Below are 21,239 nucleotides of genomic sequence, written 5' to 3'. Positions count from 1 at the left end.
TGGCATTTTTATGCATCCTTCCCAAGGACCTGGGACAGGCAGATATTGTTGTTTGATGGTGTTAAAGGGATCGTCGTTATTGCTATTACTATTATTTTACCACTCTGATAAGGATCTTGCATGTATTGGAACCCTTCTGAATTTACACAAAGCATAATCCCAACTTTTGCAGCCTCAAAGACGTGGCTTTGGCCTCCTTCCATACCAAGCTGCCTGCCTACAAGCAGGGGGGACCACTAGACAGGGCTTCTTCAGCTTCCCCGTAGATGAGTGGAGGCCCCTCTTTCTGACCTGCCAGCCTTCTGTTCTTTGCTGCTGTGCTGACTGGCAAAGAACCACCTGCTTTGCTGAATTCCAAACTGGTAACTGGGAGCTGACGTATCCAGTGGACTGCTCAGGAAAGCAAGTCCCTGAAGGCCAATGGCTGCTGATGCATCTACACGAACCTCTCAGAGTGACACCTTTTAGATGATAAAAGTTGGGGTTATGCTGTAGGAGGTGGAGACAGGAATAGATTATCTACAGATAACAGTTGTTTAGGTGTTACCCAGTTTTGCACCAGTGGAGGATTAACGCGCATTATATAATAAGAACCTTTTGTCTCTGTTCAATCCTTGTGGTGAATAAGGCCTCCTATTAAATTCTAGCTCAGCTGTTTTGTGATGAATTCAGCCTTTGTCATTCCGTTGCTTTTGTCCTAGAAGTCGACATATTCCCCCACTCCTTTTAGATAACTCTAAGGGCAGTCCTTGGATTATGCTGGGAATTGGGACCGGAATTTCCATCACTAAGAGATGCAGTTGTAAAGCACGATGTCACGTGACTGAATCACTTAGCAATGGCAATCCTGGCAGTCCCCATTGCCATTTTTAAGTGAGGACAGCACGGGTCATTAAGCGAGGACCTCACATGACCGCAATGTGGGAAGAGGAGCTGAAACTATATGCCAGGCAAGCAGGCCGGCGGGCGAGAGCTACAGGCAGGCACCACAGGCAGGTGCCACAGGCAGGTGCTATGGAGTGTGAGCCGGCCGGCACTGCAGGCCAGTGCTACAAAGCACGAGTGGGCGGGTGGGTGCTATGGCGTGCAGGCAGGCGGGTGCTGCAGGCAGGCAGTACGGTGTGTGGCGAGCGGGTACCACAGGTGGGTGCTACAAGTACAGCCAGGCGGGTGGGTGCTATGGAGTACAAGATCCCCATGCTGCCCAGGGGCTCCTTGGGTGAAAAAGCGGCGGGAGCAACTTACAAACTCCTGCTGGCTTCCCCATTGACTTTGCTTGTAGGAAGCCAGCGGGGAAGGTCGCAAATGGTGCTCATGTGACTGCAGGATACTGCGACTGCGTAATTGCAAGCTGGTTGCCGAGCGCCCACTGCAACAGCTGCCACTTCAAAGACCAGTCGTAAGTCCCCCTCATTCAGCTCCGTCATAACTTTGAACGGTCACTGAATGAGTGGTCATAACCCAAGGACTACCTATATTTCTACTGTCAGATTTGTACCCATTGTTCTTTCGTTAGGACCTGGCTGCTAGAGGGTGCTGCAAGCTGATGGTCAATACTGCAGTGGATAGTGAGCAGGTGTTTAAACTCTTGATGTTGTAGAGATAGGTCCTTACCACCAACTCTTAACAACAACAGGCCAAACCACAGTGAAACAAACAGACAAACACTTCTACAGCACAGCCAACTGCCAAGTCAGTTTATTAATCACAAGGATTATCATAATTGTCTATTCCATTGTTCCCCAGGCACCTTAAGGAGGATTTATTGCATAGCCAGCTTACTTAGTAGCAGATGATAGCATCTGATTCTAGTCTGTCTGGTTTGTATACCTGAGGAATGGGTTCCTATACATCTGTTCTAAATAACCATAGTTTCTTTTTGTTTCAGGGGAAGAGATCCTCACTCTATGACAAATGAATGGATCTCTTACTAGGCACTAGTTCTGGAATCCTACTGGAGATTCCAGAGTGACAATTTCAAAATCTCTCTCCACAGCCAAATTACAGGCATGAGAACATCAGAAGTTGAGGACTGTATATAGCAAATGTCACAATGGTTCCATCAGGAGGAACAGTGATGGTGGTGCTCTACACCACAAGAGGTGAATATTGTAGATAGCTTTGCTTAAGTTCCATAAAGAGAACTTGGATAATAACAAGCTGGCTATCTCTGAAATCACAGACACTGACTCCACTTTGCCTAGGAGATATGCAGAAGAGTAGCTGCCATCAATGGTAAGAGGTGACTAAGGAGAAGGCAGCCAAGATAGTTCAGATATACTAGGTAGTTATTTCCATACTCACAAGTACTTATAAATGCCCCATGGGGAGGAGGAGACATAATTCTCTGGCTGTATTCTCTTTTTCTTGGGGCCAGCAATGTGCCTGATAAAGACATTCATTCAACAACACATCTGCAGAATGGCCAAGGAAACAGTATTTTCCACCTGAAATAAAAGCGTGCTAACCCTTTAAAAGGTAGTGTTTGTACCTCCAAAAGCTGTAAACAAAATAAAAATTCAGAATTAAAGGAGAGGAAAAATGTGCCCCAAATTCCCTCAGACCTCTTGTTGAAGTCATCTTCTACCTCTGGCCTTCTGCCACTCCAGTGTTTTAAAGAAACAGAAATGGGGGTCCAGTTGCATAAAATTGCCTGTCTCTGCTCTGGCCCACTTAGTAGAGGTTCTGAGGTACTTGTGTAAACATATTCAGGGCCAGATCAATAGTTTAGGTCAGGCATCAAGATTGGAACTGCTGAAAGAGATCGAGATGATGCTCCTTAGATCTGGTGAGAATCAGCAGAAGCTGAGTAAATCTAAAATTATTGGTAGCTCCAACTTCGGGTTTAAGAGGAAGCTCTTGCTATTTCTCCATGCAACTAGGTATACTGCACACCAGGGGTGGCAAACCAATGTTCTTCCAGACACGGCTAAGCTGCAGTTCACGACACAGGCTGGAATTGCTGAGGGACTTTTCCTGCAACCCAAGGAAGTAAAAGATGGACTTATTTTCTAAATACCAGTTTTCCTGGTAATAAGGCTTTTCTAATAAGAAGCTAACATGGTTAGTCGTTTGCTAGTATTACATCCAACAGCATTCCTGCTTGTGCAGTTCTTCAAGGAATTGGTTGTTGGTGCAGCAATGTCAGGTTTACAGCAATGCCTCTGTGCCTAGAGGGGGGAGAAGCCCAGCTTCTTTGCCCAAGGGAGGTGCCAGGAACTACCACACGATCAGAAATTCCAGTCTATTGCCATCGCAACGGGTGCCCTGAGAACAATACAGCCAGTCAGCTTCTATTATTTCCTAGTGAGCATTCTGATTTTAGGGAATTCCAGTGCCCTAGTAATGAGGTTCCTAACACAAAACAGAAAATATTTTTCTTGTCTTTGAAAATATTTTTTTTCTTCCTAGCATTTTTCCCACAGGTGCAGGGTCCACTTTTTTCAGATCAACTGATTGTTAATCCATTAGTTGCAACAGGAATTGAGCAACCGGCTTGTCGCCCAAGCCTGACGTTGAATAGACAGACAGACAGACAGACAGACAGACAGACAGACATGCATGCAGCTCCATGTATTTTGGGTCACTGCTCTACCAACTGTGGACTCCAACCAACCAAAAGCTTTTTCCTCATGTGATTTTTGGAATTCTTGCATGACATCCCATTCTTGTGCCCAGACTCTAGGATGAGCCTGCCATCTCATAAGCCACCTAAAAAAGGTCACCCCTTATATGTTTCCAGGTGCTGAAAAGATCACCTGTCATTGGCCTAAGCCATGGCGGCTCAGTTCACACCACATGCTCAGCCAAACTATCTAACATTCTAGTTTACTTCAGGGACCCTTAACCTTTTTGAAACAATAGACACATTTGGAATTTTGAGAGCATAATAGAGATTTTACAAAATGGGTGTCCTAAGTATGATCACAAAACTTCACTTACCAGAAGGCAAAATTTATTTTCTGAAAATGTTTCTAGGATCTATGTAGAATGCAAAAGCACTGTTAGAAAATACAAGCTACCTTTTCTTTGCAGCATGCTAGCTTTCCATTAATTCTTGTGTGTGTCTGTATACATAAATATGTGTGTGTGTACATGTATGTGTGTGCAGAGCAGGGAGCTTGGCTGCTGGGCATATTGAATGAGGCTAAATCTAAATATTTGAAAAGAAAATCAAAAGGAAGACACTTTTTAAAAATCACTCATAAGAAAACACTGAGGAAAAAATAAATGTATTAAGAACTCTGGAGGCACACCAACCTCCATTATTTATCAGGCTCAGTCTACTGGGCGATTCCAGCTTATTTTAAGCGCTTACCTATATGCCCTTTTCCTCTGCTAAGTTCCTAGCGTATCAGATGGGAAAATGGCTACTCTCTCATTTGACAAAACCAATGCTCGTGCAATGACTATATGCAAACAGCTCTGTTCTCTGAACTCTCTGTGGATTCAGGGGTCTGTTTTAAAGGCCTTTAAATTTAAATATGCCAAATGAACTGTGTCACAGGTGCCGGGAGAACAGGCACCTCAAGGAAATCTTAAAATGCATCATCTTCCTCTACTCAGCATTGATCCAACTGCTCCTCAGGGATGGTTTTTATGGAAAAAGGACCACCCAAGAGCTGAGTGCAATAAAAATGTGCCATCAAATAGCAGCAAGAAAAACAGGGGCTAAACTTCACTCAAAGCTCTAAACTGTGCAGTAAGTACAGGAGAGGAAGAGAGTCTCTCAGCCTATCAATCTGTCAGTAGAACATATCCCATCAGCCATTTTGGAGTTGCATCAGCCAGCCGGTCCAGCGGGCTAGCTTTCCAGGGAAGGGGAGGCTGGAGGCAGGCTGCCTTCTCTAATGGCTCACAACTCCTCTGCAGGTTGTTGATAACAAACGGTTAATGGGCAAAGCCCTAACTCAAGCAGAAGCATAGATAGCAAGCTCAGGCAGAAGCCCGGGAGGTATCTACCTCGCTCAAGCCAAGAGTTCAAAAAGACGGAAAATATTTTGTGGAGTCCTCGGGGTTCTCTGAGATTGGTTCTTTTCTTACAGTCCTTACACTGTATGTTGTAGATGACTCCTGTTTGTTTTTTTCTTGTGCTACGGCATCTCTGTAGCACACAAACCAACAAAATCACTCCAAAACATCTTAAGTAAACCAAAAGACCCAGTAGCCCAAGAAGAAAAAACAGGACTCATCTACAACATACAGTGTAAGGACTGCAACAAACACTATGTAGGACAGACAGGCAGAAGACTAGCAGAGCGCATCCACGAGCACCAACTAGCAGTCAGAAGACATGATGAGAACTCCTTAATCTCACAGCACATGGACAGACTCAACCATAGTTTTAACTGGGAAACTGTCAGCATCTTAGACCAAGCTAAATTCAAAAATACAAGAGAATTCTTGGAAGCCTGGTATTCAGACAAGGCAGCAATTAACAGACACATAGAGATAAACAGCATCTACACACTACTCAAAAGAGACAAAAGACCAGAAGATCGCCTCACCAGCAGTCATCACCCAGATAAGCAAAGGTTACCACCAGGCGCACAATCAAGCAGCAAACATGCTAATCAAGGAACTACCAGAGGAGCAAAACAAAACCCCCACCTTTACCAGCACTGGCAAGGCAGGCCACAGTATATAAATAGAGAGCAAACCCCTTCCCATTTTAGCACTGAAGATGTTACCTAGCCGGGTAACGAGACATTTGCAAGAAAAGAACCAAGCTCAGAGAACCCCACGGACTCCACAGTTCAACCCTGAGCTACACATATTCACCTCTATTGGAAAATATTTTGCACAGGTCTCCTACTGGAACACCCTGAAGATATTTTTCACAGATCTCTGCATGCAGACATAACAGGGAGTACTCCTGTAATAGACTCTTGAGCACGTGTCTTCACACATGAATGACACCAACCCCGAAACAAGAAGAGACAAACGCAGAGAGTGTAATATCTTCCTCAACCTCTTCCCCCCTCCCCACTGCACTCTAAAGTGGGTAAGACTATGCACATAGGTGTGAGATTATGTGAAACTCAAAGCTTAGAACATCTAAGTTGGTATGTGGTATTGGAGTTTGCTAACTGCTATATTGTGCATTATTTCCTCATTTTACTTTCTTGGAGTACTTATGATTCTTTTTGTTAAACTTGTCTTACTTTCCATTTCACAGTTGGAATGGCAGAATCCTAAGGTGGATAGAAATTAGAAAACGAAAGAGCAGCAGCTTTAGGAAGCCAGCTGAAACAAGAGCAATGGCCAGCCATCACATTTGCCTTTCATGCTAATTATTTACTTAGTACCAGTGTCACTACCTAATTAAATGGAACAAGCTGAATAGCTGTGACCATAACCTCCTGCAGAAAAATCCCTTGACCCTACAGAAATCCCTTCAGAACAATGGTACTCCACAGGGACGCAGAACTGCATCTCTCAGGTAAGACTCACATGTGTAAGACCACACAAAGAAAGCCCCAAAGAGTGCTGAGAAAGGTACAGTGTCCTCTGGATCCCCTTTACAGACATGTTCTGCAGCTCCCAAAGCCAAGGAGTTTCACTTCTCTGCAGTGCACTTCTAAGCAGCCTAAAGACATAGGAGCCAGCCTTCTCTAGCTTCCCATGACAAGGAGCAGAGGCTGCCATTACTTTCTCTCCCGCTGTCCCCATAGTTAACACAACATTTCCAGGCAGAAGCATTCACTGGAGGGTTAGGCGTGCATGTCCCTTCTGCAAAGACCTAACAGAGGCAGGACCAGGACCAGGTGCGAGGGAAAAGGAAGAGACAGCTTCCTCTGGCATCCTTGCCCTTCACCTGCCATCCCCATTTCAGCTTCTGTGGCCTACCAAGAGTCACCTCCCTCCCCCACAGCAATGGGGCACCACAAGCACAAGACAAACCCGCAAGCACTTACCCTGCTCACAGGTCTCCATCTCACTCTGGTCAAGGGTTTAAGAGCACCGAAAGGCAGGAGATAATAGAGAATAGTCAGAGGCCAAGAACGGAGTTTCAGAGCAGGCCTAGACATACAGCTCAGCTGGCCCAACCTTCGCCTCAGGGCCAGCTGGGGAAATTGCAACCTGTAGGATTACAGACACACAAGATGGTCAGCCAACCTGGTGTCAAGGGGGCTCTCTTTTGCCTCCTGAGGTTTTCCCAAATAACAGGGCAGCTCCCATCAGAAACAAATTTGGCCTAACCCCAGCAAAGCACAGCAGCCCGTTTTGCTCTGTCACAGACGTTCTTGATGTTTCAGATGGTCTTGCCCTCAGGGAAGCTCCTGTACAGTCCAGAAGCAGGAAACAGTACTGGGTGGGAAAGACAATAGAAACCCCTCCAAATATATCCCAGAAGGATGGTTTTACTACTGTCCACAGTAAAAACAGAGCTGCAAGACAGTGCGGTACAGGAAACGCTAAGTCCTGCTTCCTGGAGAATTTCACCTACTCCACTGCAGGTTGAGTCAAAGCCTCTTCCCTGTTATTTTTCAAGAACTCATATTCCTGTTGGCCTTTGCGGGAAATAATGGTGGAACATTCTGTAGTTGCTGGCACATAGTACAAGGGCATGGACTTTGTCTCGTTTCCCCTCAAGAGCTGAAAACTTCATTGGAGATATCCTACAAGTTGCTAGCACTGTAAAGAGCCATGTTGCAGCAAGACCAGCACAGGACCAGGTGGGTCCCATAAAGCCCACAAGGAAACCAGCAAGATTCAGGCATCTGCTTGCTCTCAGCAGGCAACATGTTCCAACAGAGAAAAGGAACTGAGGTATTAAGTCAGCCTGTAGGGACTACTAACAGGACTGCTTTGAGCCAGGACAGCGCTGCATCCTGACTCACACGCAGCTCCTGAAACATCTTTCCTAAAGCTGACCTGTCCCCTTTCTGGATCGGACTCTTCATAACAAAAAGGAACAAAGGCTAGATGGACTTTAAATTGGTCAAAACAAAGAATACCACCAGCAAATCCCACCCAGTTGTTCGTTTTTATTTTATCTGGGAAGACAGCGTTCACTTTTCTCCTAGCATACATTAGCTGCATTATTAGAAGCAAAACTGGCTGCGGACTTGGATTTCAAGCCTCAACGGCTGGCTCAGTTGCCCACATAGGGCGAGTGTGCAAAGACCACCAGTATCAAGGAGAAGATAACTCCTTCAGGAGAAAAAACTTCTGGAAAGTTCCTGGCAGAGCAGGGATCTGTCCCAAGAATAAAATCTGGAGCAGGTCCTTTGGGTCCCTGAGGAGTCAAGCAATATCCCCACTCACAGTCCATAGCCCCAGAAGGGGCAGCTGTGTTTCAGTGGAGCCGAAAGAGTTTAGGCTCTTAAGCGAAGGGAAGCTAAAAGGGAGCTCCTGCGTGCTGCTCACCCTCCGGCTCTTTCAGGCCCCCCAAAAGCTGGCTAGACAGAAGACAATGGCAAGAGCTGAGAGGCATGGCATCACGCTGGCTTTATGGCTCCATCTTTCCCCCTTTCACTGCAGACAATCACAGCCAATCCCTGCAGAGTGGCGGCTTGATAGCTGTCTGCAAAAGGAGCCACGCTCGCAATGCAGGGCCTTGTTTCCAAAGGGTCCCACCTTAATCCCCAGGTGAGGACAAGCCCCTCTGGTTCCACTCCTCAAAGGGCTTGACAGACGTGCCGTGCCCCTCCTTCCTGGGCCAGTCAAGTGAATCAAGAGCTTTATCACAGTAATTAGGCCAAACAAAGGCTTTGTGGACACCTGCCAGTCTCCTCTCCCCCCCTCCCTCCCACAAAGCAAAAGATACGCCAGACAGTACCTGAAACGGACCTTCCTATTTGGGGTGCTCCCAGCTGGGGCCGCACTTTCCAGCTGCGGATGCTGCTCCCTGGCACAGCTGCCGCTGCCACCACTGTTTCCTGAACGCAGCCTCCGGACATGAATTTTAACTTTGTGGAGGTTGCAGCAAGAGGGAGGAGGGTTAGATAAAGCTTTGCAGCATCTCACCATTTCCCTGAGTGCAGCTCTGGTCCCTGCAAGGCGCTTGACTGACACATCCTTGGCTGTCAGGCTCAGAATCAGTCTCTCTCTCTCTCTCTCGCTTGCTTCTTTCCCTCACTCACTCCGGCAACGGGAGGAGGAAGGAGGAGGCGCAGTCACAGCTCCCAAGTTCTCCTGCAGGTACTTCCTTCGACTGGCCCTGCCTCTTGCTCTCTTAGGATGGTCTCAGCTATTGCAAACAAACAGGCACTGGGTCACATCCTTCTGCAGAGACAAAGCAAACACTCTCCCCAACACACGTGCAGAGGCCCTGCGTCAGCCAGGGGCTGCCATTGAGGCCTGGCTGCCTCTCTGAAGAGTCTGGAGCAGCGGCGGTGGGAGACTGAATCACGATGGTCAGGAATGCTGCCAGCAAGCCACACGCATCTCTCCCAAAGCCAGGCTGAATGCGAGAGAGGCCGGGAGGAGGGGGAGGCCGTTCTCGGTGTCAACTCTGCACTGCAGTAATGACAGCCTTGTCGGTTCTGGGCAGGCGTGCAAGACCAGGCAACGCATGCAGCCTTCTCAGGGCCAGAGACGCTCTCCTTCTCCTTCTCCGGCCAAAGCAAGCTAGATGCCAGGAAGGGAGAGGGCAATTTCTCATTCCAGGCAGCAGGAATGGCCCCGTGAAGCCCACCCGGCCCAGGCCAAGGGAATCATCCCATCTGCAAACGTTTTCCAGCAACGGAACGAATGAGAACGAGCAGCATATTGAGCACCAAGCAGCGCAGGCAGTAGCTCAGAAGAATAAACATATCCAAGGATTTCATAGTTAGGACCATCTAAGTCGTGTCAGAGCCCTCCTGATGTCTGAGCTGGTACAGAACGGGGGACCAGAAACCAAACCCAGAAGCCTGATAATAAAGGACTTCACCCTCCAAAAAACAGAAAGCCAAGGCTGAGTTTTGGTGATGAAACGGTTGAGCTCGTTTCTGGTCACCCAATATTGTCAGCAGCCCTCAAGGGCATGTATATTTCAGAAAGGAAGCTAGGAGAGAATAAGCAGGCCAGAGAACAAACCCTTCCTACTTTATTCCAAAATATTCCTTCAAGATCTGAATACAAATTTCAGCAAATCTCATTCTTCCATCAGTATCCATCTGTGAAGCAGAAGGCAGTTCTATCGAGCCTCAGCCGGAAATGGGTGGGTAGGAAGAGCAAATCTGGAAGGTCTTTCAGGCCTCCTGCATTCCAGGCAAACTGGAGCTCCTACACTTCAGCCATCTTCTCCTAACTTTCTCTCTCAGAAGCAGATCTCCATATTTGCTTCACAAGCAAAGCCAATGAAAATCACCCCCCTCCCCGGGGACATTTCAGTTTGGAGGATCAAAAACTCATTTCCACGTGTTTTCTCCTTCCATGGGGCAGTGCCTAAGTCAGTGTTGTCCAAACTTGGCCACTTTAAGATGAGTGGACTTCAACTCCCAGCATGGCTGGCTGGGGAATTCTGGGAGTTGAAGCCCACTCATCTTAAAGTGGCCAAGTTTGGACAACACTGGCCTAAGTTAATCTTGTTGAGATGGGAGCCACACTGGGAGTCTTGTGAGCACACTGTGGGGACTCAAAAATGCTGCCAGGGAAGTTAACTTGCTCATTTTCAAGCCTGCTGTTTGGTCTCAAAGTGCAAAATTTCTTTGATGCCATGTATAATCTCATTCAGATTTCCCACCATGTATAAGCAAAAATCCCTCTTCGCCACTCCCAATATACTTCTATTACAATTAAAACATTCCAGATATGGAATATAATATCTATCAATGTTTTTAAAGATGATTTTTGCTTCCATCTGATACTTTAGTTTTCAGTTATTTTTGCCATTTTCTTTTTATACTTTGCAAAACTGCTTTTATGATCATAGAAGAGACCATCTGGAGAAATTCTCCCATTGGACCAACTGCCTTGAGATGTAAAGCAACAGTGGAATACAGAGGTAAACTGATTTTTTTTTCTTATGAGGAAGAGTGAAATAAGACTGCAACATACATTTTAGTCCAGGTTAGAATTTAAAGGATGATAGTTGTATTTTACGGAAACGGTCCATTAAGGCCATCCAGTCCAATCTCCTGTAATTGGTTGCAGGAATAATTATTTAGTACTGATCAGGCAGGAATCCAAAGTGTAGTAAAGCGTCCCAGACAGACTGCCTACCTTCTGCCTGAACACGCCCAGCGAAGCGGAACCTTCCGCTCTTTGTTTCTGAGCCCAACTGCTCTTTCTCTTAGGAAATTATTCCTTACTTTTAACTGGAATCAGTCTTTAATCTTTTATTCCGTGTCCTCCGTTTCTTCTGCATGATACCCCTTCAAGTATCTGAACAGTGCTCTCATTCTCACGCCATCTTCTCTTCTCAGTTAAACATTCAATCTCTCTTTCTAGGACAATTTCTAGTCCCCTAATCATCCAAACCGCCCTTTCCTGAGCTAGTCCCAGTTGGATTTGAATCCTCCTTGAGTCTGATGCCCAGAATTAGACACAATACCCAAGGTGGAGCTGACTAAGACAAAATAAAATGGAAGGACTGCTTCCCATGATTTGGAAACAATAATATTATTGAAGCAGCCCAGAATTACATTTGGCTGATTTGCAGTCAAACCACGCCGCTGATTCATACTGCATTTGTAATCAATTATTATTTCAAGATCTATTTGCAAATGGTGTTGTCAAGCTAGGTATCCCTTACTCTTTATCTATGCATTTGATTTCTGCTTCCTATTTTGATATTCTCAATCCATTTCTCTAATGCATCAAGATAGTTTTGAATTTTGTTTTCTAAAATATTAGATTACCCCACCCCCAATTCTATGCCATCTGCAAATTTGATCAGCATTTGTTCCTCCTCTTATTCCAGATCATTAATACAAATACTGAAGAAGGGAGGAGCCAGGACTAATCCTTCCTTGTGGCATCCCAGTACCTCTTTCAATTTGATGACTTAATTGTATCCACTTAATTGTTCTGCTATCCATCTTTCAGGTGAAGATTTTAATCTAGATTTCTATCAGAAAGTTCTGTTTCAGGCATGACTTTATCTGTTAATGATACAAAATTTCATTCAATGATCAGTCATCTGAGAGAGATTATACTGAGGGCAGAAAGTACCCTTGAATGGTTTCCCTTCCCATATTATCCTAAATGCCTAATACTGTACATAGATCAGGACCTGAAAATATTTCATCCCATGAGATGAATGAGAAAATGTTTCTCCCATGAGAAAAATAAAAATTATGGGGCCAAAAATTTTTAAATTTCTGCCATTCATCAGTTGAAAGCTGGTTTGGAAGGAAAAAGAAAAAAAGGAAGCAGCAGCAGTTGAAGGAGAGACAGAAAGCCAGAAAAGGAAGAGAGAAGAGGCGCGAGGTCCAGCCGGAACCAGGAGGCCAGTGGGAAGCAGCGCGAAGCAACCCTTGGTGGAAAGCTGGGAGAACACGGGGGGCCTAGGAAGACCCTCGCCTGACCTTTGGAAGCCCACATGAATACTACCTCTGCTTGGTTGGTAACTATAAGAAAAATAGAATGTAGGGATTAAGTAAGGGGGGGGAAGTAAGATTGAGGTAGGAAGAAGATTCCATAGAGAACTCAGGAGGCAGGAATTGATAAAGATGGACGACGACTCCCTTTCTCAACCTCGCATATAAGTTTAGAAAAGAAAATTTTAGAAAAGGGAACACACGCAATCATGCAGTTTTATTTATATATGCATTTTTTTATAAAAATGTGTTCCTTGACTATGCTTTCTTTTGTCCTGCATCTACACACTCACTACTCAGAGCTGGCAAAGGTAGATTTGAGGTCTTGTGGGCAGTGGGGATTTGATTCTTTTCCCTCCAGAAAAGGCATTCAATTAGGGTCTGGATAAGGATACATACGTTCAGGTCCCTTCACCCTCCGGCCCACGTTGTAACCACGTGGGAACTGCCTCTGGGTGGGGCAAATGTATCCTCTTGCCTTTCTTCCAGAACAGAAAAGAGATAATTTCCATTGTATTCTGCTGATGCTTCATTGGTTGTGGTTGCATGATATGCTTGCTTGCGGTTAATTAAATATAGTTTATTCAATTAACTCTATTTTTGAGGTTGCAGAACAGACGCAAGCCAAAATTAAGCACAGTTTGCCCAACACATTAGTCTAAAATATGGGTGGCCAGTTTATGGTTCAGTGTGGCAGCTGAAGTGCACAGGTTCTGCTTTTCTCCATTGGCTTCTACAGACAGCATCCCGTGATGAAATCAGTCTGGTCCATTCCATTCCCAGCTTGAATAATACCCAAATCCTTCACTTGAGGCAGCTGCTTTTACTTAGGATTGCCTAAGATCTGAATCAAAGCAGAAGACCGATAATCAGCCTCAAATTGTACAAATAAATAAAGCTGGATAGCCGTCTGTCTGAAGAGCTTTAGCAGTTCCTGCCCTGATATGGGCTAATGACCCTACCCTTTTCAACTCTATGATTCCATGATACACATTTTAATTGTTGCCTTTGTTCTCTACAGTTAATGCAAAGTCCACATTTCCACATTCTTCCTGTCATTTAAATTACTTCTGGCAATTTTCCCACTTCATCTTATATTCAGCCTAATCAACTATAATCTTATATCACCAGCTGAATGGTTCCATAGGAACTACAAGGTCTCAGGGACTTAGCAACCAGAAGCATCGGATGCTGCAGCCACTTTTTATATATCCTGTCTGCAATATCAGGTGGAACCTCATGAACTTGACATCTAGAAGTGACAAGAGTTCACCAAATTTATTTTTGTCTTTCCTTCTGAGAGTAGACGCAATTCCAGGATTGAAGTCTGAGAGGAAACAGAGAAGAGAGGAAGAAAGAGAAATCCCTCAGCTGCCAAGCTCATTACATTCTGCGCCTTTTAAACTTACTTTAATGTTGTGTTTTATGTACAGGAATCCCACTGGCTTGACTAAGTTAAGACTCTGATCCTGTGACACTTACTTCTGTACCTCTAAAATAATGTGACTTTAGGCACACAAGAGGATTTTCCAACTTTCTGATCATTAACATTTGATTACAGTGTTGATAGCTGGGATAATTAATCAGCTAAACAGATTTTAATTGTCCCCAAAACAGATTCTGCAAATGAGGAGAAAGACCAAAGAGTTCTTATGGGCAGATTACCATTTCATCTCCCCAAAGAATTATGAGGCCCTTTTTGTATTCAGTTTGCAGACTCTTGGCTGGCTGAGTCAATCACGTCACACAAATCTGCCCCAGCAACCTGAGAGTGTTCAGCCCTGAGACACGCCGGGTACACTGTGGACCGCATGACGTCATTCAGGTCCAGACTGCTTCAGGCTGTGGATGGAAGTCTTCAGAATTAAAAGCTTCCCTTCATAATGAAACAAAGAAATGAGCAAACTATCTGCAGAGAAACCTGGCACTTCGTGAAGACGTCTAAGCCAAAACTCCTGTGTTGCTTTTTTACAAGCAGGGAATTTCTTGGTATAACAGTACAGCCTACCACGTGAGGCCATATTCTTCACTTGCTATTTGTGAAAAATATTCCTAAATCTTTCCCACTTTCTTTCACAACACATTACTTCTCTTGAAATCCTCCTTGCCACCTCCTGGGACCGCTCTTTCTTCTTCAGAAACTTTTACATTCTAAACCTCGCCTAACAATAGAGACTGAAAGCAAGGCTCTGACTGGCTGCTAGTGAGCTCACGCCATTTTCAAGAAACGCTCCTTTCCCTTCTAAGAAAGGATGACATTTCATGCATTGAGAGAATCAATGAAGGCAGACATTTTTCAACTACCTCCCTTTAGTACTTTGCAAGAGCTCATAAGCATAAAATATGAAATGAAATGAAATGAAATGAAATGAAATGAAATGGAAATGAAAGCTGTTATTCCACATCCAGAAAGCTGCTTTGCAGGCAGAAACTCCCAGCCCCAGTCCTGACCGGGGAGCAGGGGATGGGAAAGGCTTTTCCCTTTTCCAAGCTGCTCACCCTGTGAAGAAGGCATCTTCTTGACGAGCTGTCCAAGAGGCCAGCCCAAACAAATGCCATTTCAGGTTTCATTGCCATTATAATAACCTGAAAAGTTACTCCTGTGTAGGGGTGTCTGCAGGGTATGGTCAAAAAAGAGAAGATGATGGTACAGTTGGAACTCCACCTGTTTTTTATGTGCAGTGCACACCCCTGCTTCCATAATTTAAAAATGGAAAAAAAATTATGGCCCATATTCACCTTCCAAGCTCTGCCATTTACTAAAACCAGTATTATTTCAAAACCAGAATGTATATGCCTCCTTCCAAAGGCACGGCTCCCTGTGTCCAAAGGTAGAAAGCAATTGATATGATGCCTACTAAACAGTTCTCAACAAGAATATAAATCCATGACTTTTTTTGATGAGAGGAGAAATCTTTGCCAAACCCAGCCCATTCAGGCATTCTACTGGGATATTTTGGTCTGAGATCAACTGTTTCCTAACAATATCTTTATCAGTGCCAGACAGGTAAGGCTGGTACACGTTGAGGAGACATACTGGATCAAAGCTAAAAGAACCATGTTTTATCATACGCCTCCCAAGGCAGATACAAACTCTGATCACCGTATAACTGGAGACCATATCATTGACTAATATACCTGGACTCACACACTTCCCTATTCAAATCCCTATTCCCTATTTACCATTTCCAAGGTAAAACTCACATTTACAATTGACAGAAAAATTAAGAGCTAGTCAGCAGGAGAACCATTTTGCCATACCCTTGACTCATTATGATGACAGTGAGGAGGAGGATGAAGAAGAAAAGGACTGCTGGAGACCAAAACAGGCCTCAGAAATCGAGGTCCCTTCTGAGATTCCCTGGTTCTTACGGAGTGTAGCCTCAGCACTCTTTTTCTTTAAGAAAGCAGCTCAGGGGGGTAGAGGAGACGGCTCACGCTTCAGCGATTCCCTCTTAAGGACGCCCCACCATCAGAGATGGAGAGGTGGCTTTTCTGCCAATACCAGAACAGGGACGGGCTTCTTTAAGAGAGGCGCAGCAGGCAATAAAGCAGGAGGAGCGACCAACCTCATGACAGGGCTCGCTCACTTCCCCCAGGCTTCCTGCCAGCCGGCAGCATGTGCCGAAGGCAGAGTCTGAAGAGGGGGCTGGGCCGGGTAGCAGCCGATGAGTCACCGACCAGTGGGAGGACCCTCACGTTGCAGCTAGCTGGGGCAGGAGCCCTTCTAGCAAGACGCTTCAGGCAGGGAGCCTCTTAGACCGCAGCAGCAGCCAAGTGTACAAAAGCATGGAACTGATTTATCAACCAATTCACTCGCACAAGGATGAAACAGGAGCACACTCTGGATCGTCTTTTGGAACAGTGGTTACTCTGAACAAAGAAAAATATTAATGGAGGTTGGAAAAATAGCATTAGAAAATATTTTTCGAGGCACCAAAACCCCACTTGAACAGAAACTGTCAAATTACATCAACTCTTTTTTAATGCTGTAAGCCATTTTGGAAAGACCCTCAGCTAAAAGATGGCTAGGAAGTAGAGGAAATACAATGCATCTAAGCAAAACTTTATTCACAAAGAAAAGCAGGTTCAGGTTAGCCATGAAATTCATTGTCCTACTGAGCGACAGCGGGAATGAAAACGGCCTACATTCCACAACATTTAGGTACCCGATCTCCAGAGAAGCCCAGCGCCTTCACCAGGAGAGAGGACTGACACTGCAGGCTGGGACGAGAGCTCCCTCCATCCAGTCCGAGCCCCGGTGACTTCACCTGCGCCCAAGCTCGCGGTTTTCTCAGCACTCGCTTTCCTACAGAAAAGAACGCCACTCCTGCAGATGTTCTTCCAGACTATTTTATAAGTCACTGTGGGGAGGGGAAGGGAAGAGAGGAAGCCCCTCCTTCTGCCCGGGAAATTCTCTCACGTCCTTTGTGACTCCCAAGCATTAGTGACAGGAACAGTACTTCCCAGATCTTCCATCCGCATCTTGCCAGCATACAAATTTAACTCACAGGAGCATCCGCTGACAGTTAATACGAACTTGCATTTGGGAGGCACTGCTGCCAGACTCCAGATACAAACTGTTGTCCTAACAAGCAGAGAAAGCCCTTCAAAGCCTTGACCCCAGCAGAAGAAGAATCCCTATGGTAGAGGGGCGGTTTTAGAAGGGCACCTAAAGGTACATGAGCTACCCTGGGCAGAAATGTGGTGTGGCTTTGTCTGTTCTGTAAGCATTTATTGCATTTAAATTAATTCCACAGTAGTGTTCTCTTTTGTTTTGTTGTAAACTATCTCGCACCCGCTGCTTTGCAACTAAAAGTGTAAAATAAGCCAGATGTTTAAACTAATGGCTAAAGTAAATAACTGAATGTTTAATATCCCCAATTTAAATTTGTGGACTAAGCTACCCCGCTGCTTCACGCATTGCACTTCTCATCCTCTAGGACTAAGATCACAATTCCACATCTGCTTCCTTAAGAGAAAATCCATCTAACTTTAAATGGACTTACTACACACACACACACACACACACACACACACACACTTAAATTACAGACTACTAGACATGTATGTGAACCATGAAGCAGTTTACAACAGTAATATATGAAAACAATGGATGAAATGTGGTCGACCATGGGAACATGATGGACACAATATATCTTGTTCTCAGTAAAGCATTCAACAAATCTCCTGTAAGATCCAAGTACAGAAGACAGCAACATGTGGGCTGGATGCTGCTACCATCAAAGGGCTACAGAATTGGTGTCCAGCAAGCATATCTCAATGGCGCCACATCAAGTTGGAAGATGGGGTTGATGCCACAGATCACTTTTCTAGGCCCTGTGCTGTACAACATATTTATAAATGACTTGGATGAGGGTTTAGAAACTATGAATATCAAATTGTGGATGACATACAGAGACAGGAAAGACAGCAAACAACTTAGAGGACAGTATCAAAATTCAGGAGAAATCTGACAAACTAGAACAATGGGAAAAAGTCAGCAAGATGAATTTATCAGGGACAAATGCAAAGTTCCATTTTTGGGCAGGAAAAATCAAGGACATGAGTATAGGATGGGTGGAATCATACTGGGCAGCAGAACATGCAAAAAATATCAGGATATGTATTGTCGAAGGCTTTCATGGCTGGCATACGAAGGCTGGTGTGGGTCTTCCGGGCTGTGTGGCCGTGTTCTGGAAGTCTTGTTTCCTAACGTTTCGCCAGCACCTGTGACCAGCATCTTCAGAGGGCAGGAGCACAGACAGGAGCTGGGCACAGAGAGAACTGCTCCTGTCTGTGCTCCTGCACTCTGAAGATGCCGGTCACAGGTGCTGGCGAAACGTTAGGAAACAAAACTTCCAGAACATGGCCACACAGCCTGGAAGACCCACACCACCCTTAATATCAGGATACCTTGATGGATCACAAGCTGAACATGATCCAAAAGTGTGATTAAGTTGGGAAAAAAAAAAAAAAGGAAATGTAATCCTAGTCTTCATCAATGGAAATGTCAAGATCAATATCAGCCAAGCCAAGTCATCCTTCCTTTCTATTCTGCATTGATCCAATCACATCTAAAATATTGTGTCAGGTCTGCACACCACATTTTAGGAAGATCATTGACAAACTAGAGAGTGCCTGAAGAGAGCAACCAAGATGATAAAGGGCATTGAAGGAAAACTGTCCAAGGAACAATTGGAGGCACGGATATGTTTAGCTTGGAGGGGAGAAGACAGAGGGGAGAAACGTTAGCTGTCAGAGTTCTTCCAGAAGTCAGGACAAGTTATAAGGAAGCTGACTTCAGATGAACTAAAAGAAAAATGTCCTACAGCAGCAGCTATTCAGTAGTAGAATAGATGGGAGATGGTGGATTCTTCTTTGCTGGAGGTGTGTAAACAAAGGCTGGATGCCAACTTTCTGGGATGCAGTCATGAAAACATACTTGCCTTGGGCAAATGATTCCACAAGACAGGTGCCACATGGGGAAGATTTGCTTCAATACTGTGCCCAAGCAGCCCCTTGTAAGCCATAAGCCATAGCCTGCTCAGTCTTGGCTAGTTAGAGCTAAAACTGGTGAAGAATGTCAGCTTCTCCTCCTGACAATTGCACGGCGTAAGTTTCAGCCGCTGGTATCTTTCAAAGTTGCCCCTTCATAGATTAGAGCTCAAGTACTTGAGGTATGAAACCAGACCTGGAGCTTGCAAAGCCACACATTCCCCTTTGCACAATGAATATTCAAGGACGGGGTTTTTTTCCCTTGGCAGCCTTACTAATTTTCCCTTATATGTGTCCCCTGCATCTCAACAAATGTGTGGCATTATGATTTTGCCAGGACCCTGTTTCCTTCAGCAACTACCTTCCATGTCTGCTTCCCTGTATCTGGTTGCAAAACTCTTCATCGTGACAATCTTAAAGAGCAAGGAGTGTGCACTCCTAATTTCCCAACAGCATGTAAACCCAATTTATTTTGGCAGTGCTTTGACACTTCTATTTATTTATTTATTAGGTTTTTATCCCACCTTTATTATTTGTTTATAAATAACTCAAGGCAGTGAACATACATAATCCTCCTTCCTCCTCCTTTTTTCCCCACAACAACAACCCTGTGAGGTGGGTTGGGTTGAGAGACAGTGACTGGCCCAAAGTCACCCAGCCGGCTTTCACGGCTAAGGCAGGACTAGAACTCACAGTCTCCTGGTTTATTTATTAAACTTATTTCCCATCTTTCTTCCAGAAGCTCCACACAGTTTACATAGCACTTGTGCCTCCAATTCCCCAACAAACAACCATTGGTTTCCAAGATTCTGAGAAGTTAACCTTTTCATCATGTGCAATCTACCAAAAAACTCTTTGCTCACCAACAGACCACTACAGTTGAATCATCTGAGAGAAATCTTTACATATTCTCAGCCTAGCATAAGCTTGTGCCTCTGGACAAAATGGTACCCCTTAATGGCCTTCAGATCAGATTTAGTCCAAGTTATAGTATATACAAAAAAGCCTATCATTTGTGGGAATGATAGATTTGTTGATTTATAGCAGACCTTTGGATTAAAATGCATTTCCCTATTTAATAATAGTACTGAACATTCCAATGTTCCCAAGGGCTCAAATCCCGTAGTCTTTGTAACAGCCCTTTATGTCACGCCAATATTATTGCCTATACTGAGGACAGAGGGGCAGGGGTTACACCTCCCTGCCTAAAAACCTCTCTTTCCTGGACAGCTGGCCTGGAGGAAGGTTTCCCTCTGCACAGGAATATCCTCGGCTCCAGGGTCACGCTGTGGCCTTTTCCATTGATCCTTTTTCTGAGCCAGGATCTCCCATGGGGTGGCTCTAGTAAACCCGGTGCCCTTTGGGCCATGTCACCAGAGGGACTGCTTGTCAACACCGGCCCCACCCCTCTGCTGAGAGCCAGTAGCCAATCCAGGGGCTGAAGGGAAGGTTGGGGACTTTGGGTTTCTCCTGACCCGGTCAGGTATCTAGAGACAGGGAGGACTAAGCTCAGCTGGAATGCCATGTTGTACCCAGCCTTCACGGGATAAGATGTCACCATGAACTGGAGCCAAAGTTCACTGGGTTCTGGGGGACGTGTGCTGCTTCTCTGCCAGACTTTAGACAGTGTTCCCGCCAGCTACACTGTCTTTATACAACGTAATCCGCAGTCTATATTTAAAGGCAAATAAAACAACAGAGAGGGAAGTAGAAGACAGAAAAAGCAAGAACGAATCACCCCAGTCTTTATAGTCTGATTATGTCCAGGCCATGGGAAAAAATCTACTGGCATGCATTCAAGGGAGCCACTCTAAGGAAACCCAGCTGGCAGCAGCTGTGATAGCTTTTCAATGCTACACACTTCCAAGAGATTTAGGGACGGCATGAATGGGGGGAGGGGAAATGCTCAGCACTGCACTGGTTGCTCCAACTCTCCCCCTGGAATGGGCAGGAGTGAAAATTGTGGGTGCTTTTTCAGTGTAGTTTGGGACATGAATGGGTGCTGGATACGTTGCAGAGCCCCTCTTGACAAACTAAGCAATTTTCCTATTTTAACAGGGTTTAAAGTTTAAGGCATCCATTTCGCTGCTTAACCAGCACTCCAAATGCGGAACCCGAGGCTGAAAGCGCAGCCCCTCCTTTCCCCCCACGGATGTCACAGCATCAGCAGCTCTGTGGTTGCAAGCCCCAGGCAGAACACAAAGAGAAGGCACCATCAGCCTCAGACCACGGGGTGGACTCAGACAACAGCAGACATTCAGTACAAGA

The 21,239-nt window shown here is 45.2% G+C and overlaps 1 protein-coding gene across 7 annotated transcripts in view; it reads right to left on the bottom strand.

Moving 5' to 3' along the window:
* The window catches only part of PISD (phosphatidylserine decarboxylase), a 49,558-nt gene that overhangs the window by 16,584 nt on the left and 11,735 nt on the right, over nt 1-21,239 (bottom strand). Inside the window, exons 1-3 of one of the 7 annotated variants that reach the window (XM_088143807.1) lie at nt 16,643-16,795; nt 8,974-9,196; nt 6,918-7,083 (exon numbers count right to left, since the gene is read on the bottom strand). The exons of 1 other annotated variant lie outside the window; for it this stretch is intronic. In XM_088143807.1, the coding sequence (XP_087999933.1) occupies nt 6,918-7,083; nt 8,974-9,023 (216 nt within the window). In that variant the 5' untranslated portion in view covers nt 9,024-9,196; nt 16,643-16,795. Of the gene's footprint in view, nt 1-6,917; nt 7,084-8,785; nt 9,197-15,734; nt 16,014-16,642; nt 16,796-21,239 lie in introns of those variants that run through there. 5 more of the 7 variants (XM_015888767.3, XM_015888768.3, XM_025169222.2 and 2 more) reach the window with 5 other exon arrangements.

This window comes from Python bivittatus, unplaced genomic scaffold (assembly GCF_059951505.1).
Source record: "Python bivittatus isolate LINGU-HERP-01145 unplaced genomic scaffold, Pbiv_v1 ctg000390_np1212, whole genome shotgun sequence".
Taxonomy (NCBI): Eukaryota; Metazoa; Chordata; class Lepidosauria; order Squamata; family Pythonidae; genus Python; species Python bivittatus.
This window is presented reverse-complemented; position numbering and strand designations above follow the sequence as displayed.